The 20,708-nt window shown below is 38.4% G+C and overlaps 1 protein-coding gene across 2 annotated transcripts in view; it reads right to left on the bottom strand.

The window, feature by feature from the left end:
* The window catches only part of YLPM1 (YLP motif containing 1), a 64,401-nt gene that overhangs the window by 16,725 nt on the left and 26,968 nt on the right, over window positions 1-20,708 (bottom strand). For both annotated transcript variants that reach the window (XR_011569005.1, XM_070797874.1), the window contains exons 5-15: window positions 12,548-14,656; window positions 9,887-10,007; window positions 6,422-6,842; window positions 6,216-6,308; window positions 5,796-5,991; window positions 5,214-5,332; window positions 4,394-4,548; window positions 1,015-1,077; window positions 616-735; window positions 209-385; window positions 39-122 (exon numbers count right to left, since the gene is read on the bottom strand). Coding sequence is in view for 1 of the 2 variants with exons in the window: in XM_070797874.1 (XP_070653975.1) it covers window positions 39-122; window positions 209-385; window positions 616-735; window positions 1,015-1,077; window positions 4,394-4,548; window positions 5,214-5,332; window positions 5,796-5,991; window positions 6,216-6,308; window positions 6,422-6,842; window positions 9,887-10,007; window positions 12,548-14,656 (3,658 nt within the window). In the remaining variant the exon portion in view is untranslated. The remainder of the gene's footprint in view (window positions 1-38; window positions 123-208; window positions 386-615; window positions 736-1,014; window positions 1,078-4,393; window positions 4,549-5,213; window positions 5,333-5,795; window positions 5,992-6,215; window positions 6,309-6,421; window positions 6,843-9,886; window positions 10,008-12,547; window positions 14,657-20,708) is intronic.

Genomic DNA, 20,708 nt, shown 5'->3' with positions numbered 1-20,708 from the left:
ATGTTTTCTTAAAAAATAATAATAATAATAATGATCACCTTATTTATTTCTTTAAGCTTTCGTCCATGAATATTCCTCTTGCCACAAGTCTGGTTATCTGCACTCATTTCAGCCAAATACACCTAAGAAGAAATGAACAATGATTAAGCAAACAAATGCAAGACTTACATGATAACACAAAATACTCTAAAGTTCTTTAAATCTATACCTCAAATCCCTTGGTTTTTGCTGCACTCCAAAACTGGTCGAAATGTCTAACTCTGTCATTGATGGCGTCCAGGATGATGAAAGGGAAAAAGCCATCATCCAGAGTCTTTTTGAAAGTTTTGAACATGCTGGTACGGTAGGTTTCCTCCATCTCAGCTTCATATTCATATTCCATTACCTAAGATTCCCCACAAAAGAGATACAGAGTTAGCAAAAGCAGGAGTCACCTTGCATCTCTTCCCTAGTTAGCATTTGGATAAAGACAACTTTCCTTCTTTCTCAGGTGTAGTCTTTTCCTTCACACCTGAGCACTGAAGTTTGTGTTCAACAAAGTCAATAATTTCTCTCTGAACATGCTTTCAATACTATTTATGAATTAGGATGTAATCTGAGAGGAATATAGTGTACCTTCTTTTTCACTTTCTTTCCAGAATCTGGATCTTTTTCTTCTTTTTCTACTTCAGTGATGAAGTAATCATCCAGGCTTAGAACTCTGGGTGCAGGTCCTCCGAATTCTACCTCCTTATCCTAAGTATCAGATATTCAAGAAAGTTAAAAAGAATTTATGGAATAAATTAATAAATGTGCACAAAGTTTTTTCTTATGGTTAAATACCACACAATCTTCTTGTGGTTTCAAATCAAGCTGGGGCAAAAGTATCTGTCTAAGCAGATCAAAATGAGACAGCATCCACCTGGGCCAACTAGAGCGGATCAAACAGGAAATACCTGTGTCAACATCACATTGCTTGTTAAGAAGGCAAATGGCTAACAAAAGCAAGTAATGCTTTCACTTTTCCATACTCACTCGAATAAGTTTTGCAACATGTGTCTTTCCACTGCCTGGCAATCCTCTCATTATAACAACAATCTGAAACACAAATAAAAAAAAAATTACTTAGTTGTTTTTTTTCCACAATGAATTGATCTTAGAGTTAACAATGACCTAATATTCTCCAGGAGAGACCATACCATAGGCCATGAAATAAACCTTAACACATTTGAGAGGACAGGAATAATACAAAGCATATCCCTGGCCACAATGGAAAGAAATTTAAAAGTTTGGGAAAATGTAAAAATGAAACACCATACTCTTAAATAACCAATAAATCAAAGAAGAAATCAAAACAAAAATCAGAAAACACTTTGAGATTAACAAAAATGAAGACACAACATAAGAAAATGGAAGAACAAACTAAACTAACTAACAAACGTTTAGTACTAACAAACTAAACAAACTAAACTAAACGTAAAGCAAGAAGGAAGGAAATAATATTAGAGCAGAGGTTATTAAAATAGAGAACAGAAAATTAAAGAAAAATCAATGGAACCAAAAGGTAGTTCTCTGAAAAGAGCAACAAAATTGACAAACCTTTAGCTAAACTAAGAAAAAAGAGATAGGATTCAAATTACTAGAATCAGAAAAAAAGAGAGGACATGAGTGCCATCCTTACAAAAATTTTAAAAGGGTTATAAAGGACTACTATGAAACCGCATACCAACAAACTAGATAACTCAGACAAAATGGACAAATTCTTAAGAGAGACACAAGCTACTAAAATGGTCTCAAGAAGAATAGATAACCTGGACAAACTTAGGACAAGTGAAGAGACCTAATTAGTAGTCAAAAAACTGCCAACAAGAAACACCCAGGCCCAGATGGCTTCCTCACTGAATTCCAACAAACATTTAAAAAAAAATACCAACTCTTCACACTTTCAGGAAAAAAAAAAAAAAAGAATAAGAAAGAACAATTCCCAACTTATTTTATGAGGCCACTATTTCAAACCAGCATATAATCTGATACCAAAACCAGACAAAGACGTCACAAGAAAATTTGGTATCTCTTATGAATATGGATATAAAACTTCACAACAAAATATTACCAAATTGAATCCAGCAACACATAAAAAGAATTAAACAAGATAACCAAGTAGGATTTATCCCAGAGATACCAATTAATATCTAAAATCTGTTAATGTAATAATATATCAATACAATAAAAACCAAAAATTCCCAATGCAGAGAAAGTGTTTAACAAAATCCAACATCCTTTCATGATAAGAACATTTACCAAATTAGAAATGGAAGGGAACCTCCTCGACTCGATAAAGGACATCAAACGAAAATGCACAGCTAGCACAGTACTTAATGGTGAAAGACTGAAAGTTTTCTTTCTAAGTTCAGGAATAAAACAAGGATGCCCACTCTCACCACATCGATTCAACACTGAACAACTATGCAAGAAAAGAGGCATCCAGACTGAAAAGTAAGAAATAAAACCATCTCCATCTGCAAGATTATATCATCTCACATACAGGAAAACTTCCAAGGAATCCACTAAAAATCTATTAGAACCAATAAATGAGTTCAGCAATGTGGAGCAATATACAATCAATACACAAAAACCAACTGTATTTCAATACAGCTGAGCAAGCCAGGAATGGAATTAAGCAATCCGTATCTCTTTTTCTTTGATGGCCCTGCTGTGTGGCTTGCAGGACCTCAGTTCCCCAACCAGGGACTGAACCTGGGCCACAGCAGTCAAAAGTGCTGCATCCTAACCACCGGGCACCTGAGCCATCTACATCAGTAACAACATGACACATGAATGGATTTAAGCAGTCCAATTAAGAAGCAAAAAACATGATCTAAACTACATGCTGTTTAGAAGGAACACATCTCAGACTGAAAGACACAAACAGATTGAAATTAAAAGGATGGAAAAAGGTATCAGCAACCACAGGAAAGCTGGAGTAACTATACCAATAATAGATGAAATAGACTTTAAAACAGTGACATACATACATACATGGTTCAAACCTCTGACAGAAATCCCAGTATCAGTTTATTTAAATGGAATCTATTTATTTTGCAATACAGGGTAAATGTAAGAATGTGTGTGTATATATATAGATATACAGATAGACAGATAGATAGATATCTATGTATCTCTCTCTATATATAAATGGAGGTCACCAGGAAAGTAAGTCTAAACTAATCAAGTTCTTCTAATTCTTCCTTTTAAATTCCACACACCATAAGACCAAATCCTCTTTCCCCTTCTTCAAAGTGCAATTAATTTCTTCTTAATTATTTTCTATAATTTAACACCTTAAAAAAAATTTTTAATTAGAGAATAATCAACACTTTCTTTTTGCCAAGCAATTAAGCTCTAATTTCTTAGATTCTAAAGGATAGGCAGTTTATGAGAAATGATGATTTGGAGATGGCAAGATGCCATGAATCTGATATTAATACTATGTCACACATGGAGACAACCTAAATGTTCACTGATGGATGAATGGATAAAGAAGATACACACACACAACAGAACACTACTCAGCTATAAAAAAGCATGAAATAATGCCATGGATGGACCTAGAGATTATTACTAAGTGAAGTAAGTCAGAAAGATAAAGACACAAATACCATCATTATATGACTTATATATGTGGACTTATATATATGACTTATGTGTGGAATCGAAAATATGACACAAATGAATTTATCTACAGTACAGAAACAGACACACATACATCGAGAATAGACCTGTGGTTGCCAAGGTGGGGAATGGGGGAGGACAGACTGAAGTTTGGGATTAGTAGATGCAAACTATTATATACAGACTAGGAGAAGGCAATGGCACCCCACTCCAGTACTCCTGCCTGGAAAATCCCATGGACGGAGGAGCCTGGAAGGTTGCAGTCCATGGGGTCACTGAGGGTCAGACATGACTGAGCGACTTCACTTTCACGCACTGGAGAAGGGAATGGCAACCCACTCCAGTGTTCTTGCCTGGAGAATCCCAGGGATGGGGGAGCCTGGTGGGCTGCTGTCTATGGGGTCGCATGGAGTCGGACACGACTGAAGCGACTTAGCAGCAGCAGCAGCAGACAACAATAAGGTCCTATTGTATAGCACAGAGGACTATGTTCAATATCCTGTGATTAAACTATGGAAAAGCATATGAAAATATGTATCTATACATGTAATTGAATCACTTTGCTATACAGAAGAAATTAACACAACCTTGCATATCAACTATACTACAATAAAATAGGTTTTTAAAAATTAAAATAAAATACCATGTCACAGAAAAGTACAGAAGTTCTGTTCAGGATACTAAAAAGATCTCTTATCAGCTTCTGATTTGCAATAAAACTAGTCAACCCCACAGGACTCACTCTCTCAGGTCTGCTCTCTCGGCCAGGTGGTTTCAAAATATCATCCACATTCTTAGATTCAGGTTTCTTCTCAACCCGTGGAGCTGGAGGTGGCTGGTGGCTTATTGAAGGAGCTGGCAGGGGCATTCGCTCCTCTGGGTAACTTCTTCGTTCTCCTAGGATGCCAGCGGTTGAACAAGATTACTATTTATATAGTAATTATTTAAAATTTTAATGCTCTCCACTCCTCCTAATATATATATATATATATATGTTAATATATATGAGAACGAGTCACCAGCTTAGGAAAACTTATTCACATAAATAGGTATGAATTGCTAGTTTATTTAAGTCTAATTTATAACAGTGAAAAACTAAAAGCAATCTAAGTGTTCAAAAATAAGAGTCTTACATCTTATTCAGTTGATGAACTATCATAGAGCCATTAATATAATAGATTTACATACAGAAAATTATATACAGTATAGTATCAATGAGAACAAGCACAATAAACTGTATGCAGACTTTGTTTACAACTTCATTAATATGTATGTGAAGAGAGAATGAGAGGAAATATACAAAATTACAATGGCTGTGGTACGGTAGGTAGGTGGTAGGATTATAAGTGATTTTGTTTCTGTCTTCCAAAATTTCTTTAATAATGTAAAAAAGGAGATTTACATTTTATTTCATATGACTCTTTTTGGTGATAATGTTGCCATCTCTGAGAAATCTGTGAGTGTATTTCACTCTGAAAGTTTAAACCCAGAGCTACAATCAAAAGCATCTCCTGTAGTTTTCAATTCTCAGCATCTTTATAGTTAGTAAGGCACTAATCTACCTCCAAACATGGACGGTCCTTCATAGGCTGGTCGGTCAGACTTGCGATCATAGGAAGGCCTATCAAACCCTCCTCTTCTGGATGAGGAATGCTCTTTTTTGTCTCGATATGACTGAGTCCTAGAAAGTTTGACAGGAAGTGCTTTGGTAAATAAAAAACATATGGCGGTCTCTTATAATGCAACACCATTATATGCCCAATTTTCTCTATGGGTAGTTACCATTCATAGTCAATATTTATATTTTTATTTTGCTTTTCCATTTAGATCTGCCTTGCATGCACACATCCAGAGCTCACAAACAGCAAAAATTAATTGTCTGCCTATTAACTAAGCAATGATTACAACTCTGTTGACAATACTCTTTCCTTTCTCCATCTCCCATTTAACTCTCTGAAAGTCAAGCTTGCAAAACTCAAGAATCGAGTCTCCTGAAAATTGGTACTCTTCCCTCTCCAAATTATACACACACATGCATGAGAAAAATACATCATTTACTAAATTTCCCTTAACTACACTGACTTTGGCTGAACTTAAGTATATGGTAATTTGCACACCCAGCAAAGATAGTTTTCACGGCATACCTATCATCTCTAGGTCTGCGTTCTCTGTCAAATCGATCCCGGTCATAGTCAATAACACCACGATCTCGGTCTCGATCTCTATGTGTCTCCCGATCCCTTTTGAAATCTCGATGATCTGCCATGACATTGCTTTGACGATCAAAATAAGGCTCACGATCTCTGTCTCTGTCGTAACGATCTCGTTGGCCTGCATGCTCTGCAAAAACAATTAAAGTTAAGAACTACATCCCTTTTTTCCTGAAATAAAAGCAGAAAAATACAAATCTAAATTTAGAACTAGTATAAACTGCTGCCCTAAATTCAACGTATGAATCCTTTAGCTATATTAAAGGGAGGCCCAGATAATCTTACCAAAAGGAAAATCATATGATAAATAGGTCCAAAAAGGTTTAAAAATACTGATCTCCCTGGGACCTCTACCTGTTTCAAAAGTTGATCTTTCAGGTAGTGGATCTGGACGCAGAGTTATTCTTTCTCCATAGGGTATCTGTTCAACTTTATTAGTGGATATGTCTGGTAAACAAAAATAAGGATAAAAACACAGTAAGAGTGAAGCTTAAGGAAGCCAAAGTTGAAGCTGACAATTCCTCTAGAATCCTAAGTACAAGTCTGCCATTTTTACCTACCTCGGCCATGGCCATAATCAACAGTCTGCTGCACTGGTGGTGGTTTGGACATGGGTGGCATACCCATAGGCATTGGGCCAGGAGGAGGGATGGAAGGGTGAACAGGTGGGGGTGGTAACACTGGAGCAGATGGAATTGCTGCAGGTTCAGATTTAAATTCCGAATTCAGTCCCTGCTCATCATTTGTATCCCAGAGGCCATAGAAAGAATCTTCATCCCAGCGTTCTTGTTCCACAGCTGAAGTTTGTGGCTTTATCACTGGAGGAGGCGGTGGTGGAGGAGGAGGAGGGGGTGGTGGTGGCGGTATTGGGATAGGTGGCCTGGTCACAGGAACAGATGATCTTGCTGGTGGGGCAGGCGGTCTTACAATTGATCCTGGTGGCTTACCCATAGGAGGCGGTGGTCTGTAGGACCCTGGAGGCTGGAGAAGAGGGTAAATGGCTTAATGAATGAGCATACCATCATATGTTCACGTATCAGTAGAAACCTGGTTCTCACTACACTGAACTTATTCAAACTTCAAAACTTTCTGTACTTTAAAATACACCATCAGGGAGACAATATATGCAAATCACATATCTGATAAAGGACTTATATTGAGAATATAAAAATCTTTTAAAAGACAATCAAAAAATATGGCCATAAGATTTGCATATATTCTTCCAAAGAAGATGTATGAATGGCCAATACCCCATGAAAATACGCTTAACATCATTAGTCATTAGAGAAATGCAAATTAAAACCACAATAAAGTACCATTTCATACCCAATAGAATGGCTATAATTGATAAAACCGGCAATAACAAATGATGGCGAGGATATAAAGAAACACGAAGACACTTAGGACTTACAGTTAGAAAGTAAAATGGTGTAGCCACTTTGGAAAATGTAGATTAGCTGTCGCCTGGGACCTGGGGTAGGAATGAGGATTAACTGCAAACTAGCACAAGGGACCTTACTGGGGTGATGAAAATGTTACACAACTGAATTACAGTGATGGCTGCACAACTTAGTAAATTTACTAAATATCACTGAATTACACACTTAAAAATGGACAAATTAGATGTATGTAAATTATACCTCAATTAGGTTGGTTTAAAAAAGGGACAAAAAAACCTGCCCTCAAAACTATCACCTCCTCCCTCCCTCTGTCCCGGCTGCCTTCTCCTCTGCTCATCTTCTCTCCTACCCATCATTTTATCACGAAAGTCTTCTTGCTTGACCAACCCTGGGCCGTGGCTCATTGCCTGGCCTCGATCTCACGTTCACCACTTCGTTTAAGAATCTCTGCTATAAACTCTCTCTCCACTCTAGTGACCTATCTCCTCCACAAAAATAGTGAACTTCCAGTGAGAGAAACAAATTCTAGCTAGCTCCCTCACTTCCATCCAGTTCATCTGGTTGACAATAGCTGTCTGTGGCAACACATGACATCAGTGACGGGAAATGACAAAACAAAGAAATCAAACGGACATTGAGTATTCTCTCTGACAAGCACCGGATGTCAACTGAAATGTGTATTACGGAAATAGTAGAATCTCTGGGAAGATAGGTCCTATCTACTTAATACTGAAATCCAATTGTCAAATTTTATTTTAATCTTTGCAAGTAATGTCTGATTTGAATACTCTTTATCCATTTATTTCTGTGTTTCTGCCTTGTTTGTTCTATTGACAAACACACTGACGGTTACTTCAGGCCTTGGAAAGTCAATAATGCACATTACTTACATATTTACTCATACACAAGCTAGGCTTTAAAAACAAACTTTTTGAGTAGCAAAATTACATTTTGGCTAATATGTTAGGAATATCATTTATCAAGAGGCCAATACAGGCTAAAGACAAATGACTACTACCTAAAGATAAATTTTAGATTACGGCACTTTAAACTGTGTTAGAAAATGCCTTTGTATGGCAAAGCTACTGTATCTGGAGCACAGCTGTCCAGACATGTTGTGCATATCTTAGGAACTCTTTGGACTATAAGTAAAAAGTGTTTTCTTCCTAGTACCCAGTGATAGCAACACATACATTTATGAAAAGCAAAACACCCCTACAGTATTTACATTAGAAAGGATTAATATCTATACCATAAATTCATAAGAAAAACCTGACGAGTCAAATAGATAACAATAATCATGTTCACTAATTATCAAAACTACCAAATATATTGTAACATTTTATTAAACTATTCAATCTACCAAAAATATTAAGTAGCTGATGCTACTAAGGCTACAACACAGCTTTAGAGAGCTGTTGACTACATTACAGGAATCATTAAAAATGTCCTTGTTCTTTAGTCATTAAAAGGATTCCTAAAGGATCTTTAGGAATTTAAAAGTACTTTTAAGAAGATACCTAAAATAAGAATTTGAAGCATAATGCATTGTGGTTTGTAGAAAAAAAGAATGCAGATGCGAGCTTATATACAGAATGGGCAAACAACAAGGCACTACTGCACACTCAGAGGATACTAGCCAATATCCTGAGACAAACCGCAGCATGAAGAACATCTTAAAATGCACGTATATATGTGTACACATATATATACACACACAGACATACATAGATATATGAATCACTTTGCTATACAGCAGAAATTAACACAACACTATAAACCAACTATACTTCAATAAAAAAATACTAAAACTATTATGAATTTGATATAAAGACATTCATTAACATTACATTAATAAGAGTAAAAGATTAGAAACAAAGGTCTAACAGAAACAGAATAGTTTTAATAAACTATTATGCATCAAAAATATAAAGCATGTAGCAAAACATTAAAATGTTTATGATTTATCAAGTAAATAAAGCAGAAATGTAGATTTATAATCTAAAGCTTCTACTGTTTGCTAAGAAATACAAAGATAAAAGACATAGTTCCTATCCTTATGAAGAATAGGCAAAATAAGACAGAAGGCAAGACAGACAAGAAAACAGACAATCGAAATACAGGAACATAAGGGTTCTGGCAGAGAACTTAATCACGTGACTCTTTAACATAACTTCACTGCCTGAATTGGGGCATGATGTTCTATCCCTTTCCTTAGCTAAGGACTAGGAGTTTGAACAGGTAGGGAGGCTAGGAAGCTCATATGAGCAGGGCTCACAGGGAATCCTTGCATAGTCCAGATGAAAAATAGGACTATCTGAACAAAAAGGATTACCAAGAAAATTTTACAGTTTTCTGAACACAGAGCCATATACATAGTTCTGATGTGCTTGGTGTACTTAAACTGTAAGGGGAAAGCATTTCTGTCACACTTCCGACCATACTCCTAAGATTCTCAAAGGTTCATTACCATTAGCGTTTTTCACTTTTCCAAAATTTTCATTTTTTACAGAGGAAAATTATACTTATTGTAAAACAACAACAACAACAACAAAAAATCAAACGACATACAAACATACAAAGTGAGAACCATTTCATTTTTCTGAGTACATTATTTTCCCGTACCGGATACAATCCAGGTCTTGAAGGTGTACTCTGTAATCTTGAATCCTGGGGTGGCAGATGGTCAGGCATTTGAGGCTCAGACCCATAGTCTTTCATCTTTTGAAGCTGTTCTTTCTGTTCTCTGTAAACAAATAAAATTGCCATTGTATTTAAGGCATGTGTTCTCTGTTCCTAAGTAACTATAATTAATATCGAAAAACAAAAAAGGAAACTAAACACCTTGTTTCAAACTCTCTATAGAGTACTCATAAAACATCTCCAGGGTAATACTTTTTTGTCTTTACGAGCTAACTTATCAGACATCTACAACCTATAAATAATGATAAGTTATTGAAGATCTAGAAAGGATCAATTCTAGAACCTGCCTCTTTAGTCTGTTTTAGTATCTCACCTACTTGTCATGTTTTTCATTCATCCAACCAAAATCTCTTGCTGATTTTTTTTTCATTCAGTAGTCTTTAGATAAGTGGTTGAAAAATGGTGGCACGTGGGCCAAATGTATTTGGATATATATGAACACACAAAAAGGCTTTTTACAATTTGGCTTTCATTATCAATTTAAAAAATCTGTGCTAGTTGACACTATTTACAAAGCAAAAAAATACATACTTTTCAATATAAATTCAAACTTGCAATTTGGAAACACTGGGCCTACACTCCCACATGCCAGCAATCACTCAGTGGAGCAGCGGCTGCCAGCCTTAGATGAAGCGCTTTGCTACAATCCTCACACTCAGTAGAGTTATACTGGCCCACTTTCACTCATTTTAGTTACCTGTCTGGTTCTGGTGGGCATTTTAGTTTAAGGCCCCTCTTGTATATGGTGAGAACAATGGGTAGCCTAAACCTTTAAAAACAACACTTCATGTTCCTAAAGAGTAATTATGTAACTCTTCAAGATTCTCTTTAAATGGCTGGTCAAATTCCTTTCACTTTGTCTTACATCCACAATCAACACGTAACAACATGTACCACAACCTCTTCAGACCTTTTACAATTTTCTTCCTACCATTCTGCAAAGTGTAATGACCCAAGTGAACACAAAGGGTCAAGTGTAAGAAAAAGATTACTTTCTGCCTCATGTAACTCATATTGTGACTTTCCTGACACAATATGGCTGACTTGTATTCAACTGTGACCATTATTACCCATCATTTCACATATTTTGTTTAATTATGTGGCCCAGAAAGAGCTTTTTAAAAGGAATGATGAAGTAACTCTTATCCAGCATTTCTATACAAAGCAATAATGGATGAAAAGGAAATTTCAAAAAGGGAAGAAACCTTGGTAGCTGAGTAACATCAATCAGCTTAGTGTTCTCCTTAAAGAAAAAAGACTTTAGAGTTGGACAGACTTCAAATTCTAGGTTTACCAATTCTAGTAGCCAAGTGGTACTCTCTTGAGTCTTAGTGAAGCGAGAATACTACTACTTATCTTTGCAGTCCTTTAAGATAAGGATTTGAAATACGAAGATTGAGACGATAACACAGTAAATTATCAGCACAGTGCCAGCACAGAGTAGGTGTTAAAGATATCCATAATTTAAAAGTGAAAATAGTAGTAGCTAAGTGTTCCATAACATGCTTTCTACATCTTCATGAGCAATCTGGAAAAGTTAAATCCCTTACAGTGTATCTTCTGTAGACCACAGAAATTTGTTGTGTTGCCTGAGGCATCTGATCTTTCATTTTATATGTATTTTTCCTCATCATACTTTCCCAGTTATAAAGCTTCAGCTATAATTTAATTGTCATAATCTACAAATATAGACCAGAATTGAAAAAATGAAAGAAACAATATACTGGAATATATAAAAAACTAACCATTAATTTATTTTTGCAAAAAATTTGCTAATTCATAAGAAATTATTCAAAAAGTAATTTCTCATTGTAATCTGTCAGTGACTCCTAAGGATTACATAAATCAATACATACAAAGCACTTAGTACAGTCCCTGGTATATAGCAAATGTGCAATAAATGTTAACCTTTATTATTACGGCTACTAATGGGAAGTGTTATGTAGATACCTATATACATAGGTGATTGTAAGTCAAGAAATCTAAATTCTATTCTCCATTTCACAAAGAAAATATTTGCTTATATAGAAACAAGTAACAACCTCAAGCAGAGATAGCTGCTTCTGGTTATAATGAAAGATCAAACATTCCCAAAAGGAAGAATCAATAGTTAGACAAATCTGAGGCTGCTTCCGGGTAAACCATTCTTAGCTTCAAAAGAGAAAAATATAAATCCTTCCACCACTTTCCAAAGTTATACCAAAGATTAGTAAATATGAAGTCTATCAGATCTAGTAACAAAGAGGGGGGAATAAAGGATTTTACATACGAGCTCTGTGAAACCCAGAGTACCGGAAAGTTGAAGTCTGAACTTGACATAATCACAGGTATGACATGTCAGCAACATATCTATAAAAGTCAAGAATGGCTACCAAATTTTCATTTTTCAGGACATAAGTTTATAATTAACACAGTTCCTAAACAGCCATCCTACCCTAAAACAGCAATGACTAGAAATTAAAATTAAAATTATGTGGTAAAAACTTAAAATGATTCCATTCAAATATATCACATCATCGTTTTAAAAAGAGAAGTATGCATGTGGCTTGTTCTAGAAGAAATGATCTTAAGTAGTCAACTTACCGAAGCATTTTCAGTTCTTGTGCAGCTTTCAGAATGATTTCATGCTGCCTCTGACTGAGAACCATTACCCCTCCAAGGCCTTGGTCAGAGTCTAAGTTTGCATCCGACCCCATCATTTCAGAAGAATGATGTGAAGGCATATGTTCCGCCATGGGGGAATGTCTATCCACATCAGATGGGTACCATCTGTCTGACAATCGTTCTCTTTCCCAGTCCATTCTGTCAGGAATATAATCTCGCTTTTCCCGCCAGATATCTCGTCTTTCTGGATACTCTCGGATCCTCAACTCACCCCTATCACGGAAATCTTGATCATACCCATGGTCTCGGTTTCTTTCTTCTCTCCATCTATCATCCCGGTATCTATCCATAGGTGGGAGAGGTGGGAGGGGTGGTAAAGGTGGAAGAGACGGAATATCTCGTTCACGAAACTGCGATTCTTGTTCATCCAGTGGTCTCCCATAATCTCTGTCCCACTCATTATCCAAATTTCTATCATACATATCCACGGGTCTTCCGATGCGGTCCACATCCCTGTCCATGTCCCTGTCCATTTCCCTGTTGTAGTCCTCGTCCATATCCTGATCTCTCTCCCAGTCATCCCACCATGGGCCTCGTCTATCCCCATCATGAGATCGAGATGGGGCTGAAAACCTGTCCTCTCTGTTATACGGATCTAGAGTATCATCTTGATAGTCATGTTCACATTCTCTCCAGTATCTCTCTCTATCCCAATCATCAAGTCTTTCTCGTTCCATTGGAGCATTTCTACCATCTAATGGGAACTCTTCGTGCCCTCTCTCTTCTCCATGGTTCCAAGGAGCCCTAGGAGGCTCATCTCGGTGATATGGATACATTTTTTCCCCACCGTCTCCTGGTTCTGGTCTAAATGGACCTCTGTCACGACCAAATTCTGGTCTTCCCAGTCCCCTCTCCCGACCACCAGGCCCTCGAGGCAGTCCCCTCTCCCTGCTCCCAGCTCTCCGGGGTGGCACTCTCTCTCTACTCCCAGGTCTTCGAGGGGGTCCTCTCTCCTGACTGCCAGCCCTCCGGGGTGGTCCCCTTTCTCGGCTGCCAGCTCTACCTCTGTCCTGGCTGCCTTGCAGACCACCTGGCACTTTCTCCCGAGTGCTTCCCGGCCTCACCAGCCCTCTGTCCCGGCTGCCTTCTCCTCTGCTCATCTTCTCTCGACTGTCTTCTCTTCTACCCATCATTTTATCACGAAAGTCTTCTTGCTTGATCAACCCTGGGCCGTGGCTGATTGCCTGGCCTCGATCTCTACTGACTAGTCCTTTATCCCGTGTGTCTTCCATTCTGCTTTGCCCAGGACCTCTGTAAGATGAGCTGCTGCCTTGATTGCCTTCTAACCTATTGTCTCTGTTATCTGGCCGAGGTAGCCCTTTATCTTGGTTGTTTTCTGAATGGGGCAGACCAATACCCAAAGGTTTAAAATCATTATCTGCAGTTAGTGATGATGATGTTGCTACTGCTGTTCCTCCCTCCATCCCCCCGGTTTTTGAGGGAAAAGTAGATTGAGAAGGTACAGCTTTATTTGCAAGGGGCACAGGGTGAGTAACAGCTTGGGATTTGTCCATTTGAGTCTCCATACTGTGAGAATCCTGGTCCCAATCAGAAGGCTCTATGGGCCCTTCCGAGACTTCGCTTTTAGGTGGCTCTTGCTGAGAGTCGCTTAGATTCTCATTTGACTGAGCCGCCTTGCCATCCTTTACATCTGCAGCAATGGGAAATGTAGCTGATTGCATTTTAAAATTCTTCTGCTGGTTACTACTGGTGTCTGCTAATGGTTCTTTGTTTCCTGGTTCTGCTTGTGACTTAGGTTGCTGCTGATGTTGCTGTCCAAAAGTTGGTTTGGGGCCTTTCCACTGTGGTCCACTCTGTCGAGGGCTGAGGGATGTATTGGGGGTAATATAGAACTGAGATGCTGGCCCCCGGGGAATCATTCCCCATTTGCTTTTAGTGCCCTCTGCTGGGTGACCTTCATATCTGGGTCTTGGCCCATCGGGGCGATTTCCTTCAAAACGAGGCCCTTTGGGTCTCGGTCCTTCACACCTTGACCCTAAATCCTCAAATCTTCGAGGACCATCAAATCTACAAGTAAAACAAAAGATATTACTCAAGACAGTAAAGCAGAAAAAAAATTTTTTTCCATGTAAAAATATTTAAGGCAATCTTGCCTTAGAATTTTTTTTACAAAAATGACTGCTAGTCATTAAACAAATCCTGAGATACCAATATCTTAGAACCATTATGTTAAGGTGGCAGAGCTCAGAAGGTCTTAGGACAAATCTCCTGCAGCAAGTCACTGAATTGTTAAAAAGCAATGATTAATATTGTGCCTTAATAAAGACAGAAAAGTCCATTCTTGTCAAACAGGGGGAAAAAAAAGTCCCATAGCTAATTCTAAGAGTACTTTTAGAGTTAAATTATAACTAAAACCTAAAAATGAAACAATTAGCAATGTTAACATAGGATGAGTATAAATATTGTTGGAGCTAACATTATCATCCTAACTGACAAAAGTTTAAAAAACAGCAGCCAGCTGTGTCTTAAGAGCACGCCCCAACATTTAAAAATCTGGACCAAGATATTCTGCTATGGACCCACTTGCACATTTGATAAATATTTAGCGTATATCCTCTGTCGAGTACTACGCTAAATCCAAGAGATACAAGAATAAAATGTTCTTTGCCCTCAAAGAACAATTCTTTGTCCTCAAAGGGCTTACAACAGAAGAGAAAGAATCTAAGTGTAAATAATTGCCAAAAGATGCAATGACTAACATCTATCTGCATATAATAAGGACAACAGAGGAGAGAATGGTCAACCCTATGAGAGTGAAGGTGGTGTTGTCCCATAAAGGCTTTCTATAACAGAAAATGCTTTAGTTAACTCAAGAAACAAATTCTCAGAGACCAGGTTAACAGAGAATACTGGAGCTGATGCAAGTGGGTGGCAAGGATTTCTCAGGTTAAGGAAGTATTATGAGGAAAAGCAGAAAAACACATACCAGCATAGCATGTTTGGAAGTGCAGTTTGGCATGGCTGAAGGAAAGAGGAGACAAAGTCTGGGACGGCCGGGAAAGAAGGAGTGGAACAGCAGCACACCGAGAGGTAAGGTAAAGGGACAGGCAAGGTCAACTCCCAGAAGACCCTGTGTACCTCGGCGCCACAGACTACTGGTACTCCTCCAATACACATTTCCATTTTCTTACTGTAATTGAACCTCTCCATTTTTAGCAAGACATAAGGATAGCCAGACTAAAGACTCTCTTTCCCAAACTCTCTTGCAGGGAGAACTTGCAGCCCCCAATGAGCTGACAGTGAAAATGATTTTTCCAGTGGTCATGTATGGATGTGAGAGTTGGACTGTGAAGAAGGCTGAGCGCCGAAGAATTGATGCTTTTGAACTGTGGTGTTGGAGAAGGCTCTTGAGAGTCCCTTGGACTACAAGGAGATTAAACCAGTCCATTCTGAAGGAGATCAGCCCTGGGATTTCTTTGGAAGGACTGATGCTAAAGCTGAAACTCCAGTACTTTGGCCACCTCATGCGAAGAGTTGACTCACTGGAAAAGACTCTGATGCTGGGAGGGATTGGGGGCAGGAGGAGAAGGGGACAACAAAGGATGAGATGGCTGGGTGGTATCACTGACTCGATAGACGTGAGTCTGAGTGAACTCCGGGAGTTGGTGATGGACAGGGAGGCCTGGTGTGCTGCAATTCATGGGGTCGCAAAGAGTCGGACACAACTGAGTGACTGAACTGAACTGAGTGGTCAACTTAAAGGGAAGAACACATTCTTCTCTTCATATTCTCTTTTTCATGCTGGCTCTGATATGGTGGTGGGGCATCCTGAACCATGTAGATATGGACCACATAATAAGAGATGGTAAAGTAACAAATGAGAAGGAATCTGGATTCTTGACACTGTAGAGTCACCACATAAGTCCTAAAAGAGAACAAACCTCCAACTTGTTAAAACCGTGGACTTTGGATCTCTGTTATAACAGATGAATTAATTCAGCTGGGTAAGGAGTTAGAGGGCTTCCCAGGTGGCGTGGGTGCTAAAGAAGCTGCCTGCCAATGCAGGGGACATAAGAGCCACGCGGGAAGATCCCCTGGAGGAGAGCATGGCAATCCACTCCAGTATTCTTGCCATGAGAGAATTCCCATGGACTGTAGTGTCCATGGGGTCGCAGAGGCAGACATGATTGAAGTGACTGAGCTTGCACAAAGAGTTAGAAATTACCTTAAGCACTCAGAGACGCTAAGTATCTTATTTTTAAAAGATTGCTCCAGCAGAAAAGTAGCAGATGGATAAGTGGGAAAAGTTGATGGTACACTGTCTCTACAGTCTAAGTAAGTGAAAGTGAAGTCTGTTCTAAGACGGTGACTGAATGAGGAAAAGGAGGAGATAAAAGTGAGAGATGTGAAGGAAGGTAAAGCTGATAAATTTTCTAACAGGTGCGATTTAAAATACTGGAAAAGGAAGAACTAGGATGGTTCCAAGGTTTCTGGCTGAGGTGATAGTGATGCCTTTCATGCCTCTAAAGAGAAACAGAAGGGTTTTTCTTTCATTAGTTAGGGAAATAAATGAGAGTAATAAATTCAGTTTCAGCAAAATATTTACTTCCTATCCCTGTGACGTTAGGCTTTGCTGATCTGGAAGTCTCAGTTTCAAAGGGAGGAATGCTTCCATCGGGCAACACAAGGACTCTATTAAAACTTCAGTTCAGACTGCCACCTGGCCACTTTGGGTTCTGAATCGACAGGCAAAGAAGGGAGTTATTACTGTACTGGCTGGGGTGAGTAATACTGTCTTTCAAGGGGAAATTGGGTACTTTTTATACAATGAGGGTGAGGGTATGTCTGGAATGGAAGAGATCCTCCAGGACACTCCTTACTACCTTTCATGTCCTATGACTAAAGTCAAGACAAAACTACAATTACTCAATCCAGGCAGGGCTGAGAATACCTTAGACCTTTCAAGAATGAAAGTTTGGGACACTTCATCAGGCAAGGAACCTGGACAAGCTGAGGTACTCGCTGAGAGCAAAGAGAATATGGATTAAGTAGAGAAAGAAGGTAGTTATAAACACCAACTGAAATTACATGACCAGTTGCAGAAATAATGGGTGTGTAGAGTAGTTCTTCCTCAACATTTGCTATGAAATGTTTAAATATATACATATTTATTAGTCAGATATTTCTGACTGATTCTTCTTCCTTATCATCTAACATAAGATGTATTAGTACTAGCTAACTTTATATCTCAGAATTTCAGTCACAGACTATCAAAGAGGGGACGTGAGCCAGCTAGGGAGAACAAAGTTGATTTCCCCCAAAACAAAAAAAAACAGAGACTTTATAATCTTTTCTGGGAAAATGGTTAGAAGATTTTTGGTTGTCCAGGGATAAATATTTCCTGTTAGATACAAAATCCCCCCCACCCTGTGACCCACCCTAACCAGAAACACAGAAGCAAGAGAACTCTGGGAAATGTACTTCAGCCCAGTCAAGCTGACACAGAATCATCACAAGGAATTTAAAAATGCATAAACTCACCATAAACAGAGAGAAGGGGCAGCCAGCAGATGAGAATTTTGTTTTTAAACTCTAGATGACAAAGAACAAACATGAGTGGTGACACATGGAGCAAGAAGAAGCTGCAGTTTAGACTGCCGGGAGCAGAGGAGGGTACAATCAAAATGGGTCTGGCTTGCCCACAGAAACCCAGAGAAGGTCAGGATTCTCAGATGCCAGGGATGCTGGGGAAAAGACTAGGTAAGACCTGCGGCTAAAACGATGTAAATTAAAATCCATATTCTAAATCATCGATCAGCCATTCCCTGGGCTTGAATTGTCTCTAAATGCCTGAATTTGAGGGTCCCCTAGCATTAGCAGACAATCCTCTGGCCTCCTACAGCAAAGTCTTGACAATTGATGAGCCCCCCTCCACATGCATAAACAGTGCCCCATCAGTTTCACTGTCTTCCTCTCAAGTATAAATGGACAACTAAAGATCACAATATATTTGAGGAATGCCTCCAAAATGAAAGGAAGAGAATATGGATCTGGAAGAAAGAGCAATAATGCAAAAAAGCAGAAGAGAACTTAAAAATAAACAACTCTCAAGTTAGTATCCTCAGAGAGAATTCTTAAGATATAGTATCAGTAAATCAAGAACAATTTGCTATATATAAAAAAGGATCAGAAGCAGAACTATAGAAATTATTTAATTCTCAAAATAAAAAAGGCAATAAAAGGACCAGAAGTATCTCAGAAAGTTTAACAAAATGAGAGAGAACAGAAAGAAATATAGTCGGTTCAAAATCCTACAAATCAGGGGTTCCAGAAAAAGAAAAACAGAAAACAAGAGAAAAAATTAAGAAATAAATGAAGAAATAGGACAAAGAAATTTCCCAGAGTTAGACTCTAATTTCCAGATGGAAAGGGCCCAGTTCACTAAGTATTCAGTACAGTTAATAATACTGAACAAATACAAACCACTATAAAATATTAAAATAATGAAGATTAAATAAAAATTTTCTAGTAGTAGGGAGAAATCATCTAAAAAGGAAATGAATCAGAACAGCACAACAGTTATACTAGGTAACAGAAGAAAAGAGAATGCTTGCTGACCCTAAACACTGATCCTAAATTATGTTCAACTTCAATGGACAAGAGTTTAAGTAAACTCTACGAGTTGGTGATGCCAGGGAGGCCTGGTGTGCTGCAGTCCATGGGGTCACAAAGAGTTGGACACAACTGAGCGACTGAACTGAACTGGAAACTATTAAATACTATGGCACTGGTACAAAAACAAACATACATATCAATGGAACAGAAGAGAGCACCCAAAAACAAACCCAGGAGCATGCAGTCACCTAATTCATGACAAAGGAGCCAAGAATATACAATGGAGATAGGATAGTCTCTTAAATGAATGTTACTGAGAACAGACAGCCACATGCAAAAGAATGAAACTGAACTACTACTGTATATCATACACAAAAATTAACTCAAAATGGATGAAAGTGTAAGACCTGAAATCATGAAACTTCTAGAAGAAACAAAAGGCAGTAGGCTCCTTGACATAGGTCTTGGCAATGATTTTTTGATTCTAAACATCAAAAGCAAAGAAACGAAAGCAGGCCTACATCAACAAGTAGGACCGCATCAAACTGAAAAGCTTCTGCTCAGTGAAGCAAACCATCACTAAAATGAAATGGCAGCCTACTGAATGGTAAAAAATATTTGCAAATCATGTATCTGATGGGCTTCCCTGGTGGCTCAGCTGGTAAAGAGTCGGCTTGCAAAGTGGGAGATTTGGGTTCGATCCCCTGGTCTGGAAGATCCCCTAGAGAAGGAAATGGCAACCCACTCCAGTATTCTTGCCTGGGAAATTCCATGGATAGAGGAGCCTGACAGACTACAGTTCATGGAATCACGAAGAATCAGACATGACTGAGCGAGTTCATGTATCTGATAAAGGGCTAATTCCAAAATACAGAAAGAACTCATACAACTCAATAGCAAAATATGAAACAACCTGATTTTAAAATGAGCAGAAGATCTAAACAGACATTTTTCCAAAGCAGACATACAGATGGCCAAGAGATACGTGAAAAGATGCCCTACACCAATAACGGAAATGCAAATCAAAACCACAATGAGATGCTACTTCACACTTGTTAGAAAGGCTATTGTCAAAAAGACTAGAAATAACATGCATTGGTAAGGATACAGAGAAAATGGAACCCTTGTGCACTGTTGGTGGGAATGTAAATTGGTGTAGCTACTATGGTAAACAGTATGGAGGCTCTTTGAAAAACTAAAAATAGAAATATCATATGACCCAGCAATTCCATTTCTGGGTATTTACTGGAGAAGAAAACGAAAAAACTAATTCAAAAAGACACATGCCCCTCAGCGCCCCGCCATGTTCACTGCGGCACTACTTAAAATAGCCAAGATACGGGAACAACTGATGTGTCCACTGATGAATGAATGGACAAAGAAGATGTAGCATATACATTAGATGGAATGTTACAAGAATGAAATCTTGCCATTTGTGACAATATAAATGGACCACCAGGGAATTATGCTAACTAAGTTAAATAAGTCAGAGAAAGGCATACCA

The sequence above is a fragment of the Bos indicus genome, chromosome 10 (assembly GCF_029378745.1).
Source record: "Bos indicus isolate NIAB-ARS_2022 breed Sahiwal x Tharparkar chromosome 10, NIAB-ARS_B.indTharparkar_mat_pri_1.0, whole genome shotgun sequence".
Lineage (NCBI taxonomy): Eukaryota > Metazoa > Chordata > Mammalia > Artiodactyla > Bovidae > Bos > Bos indicus.
Note: the sequence above shows the minus strand (reverse complement) of the source record. Positions and strands in the feature narration are given on the sequence as shown.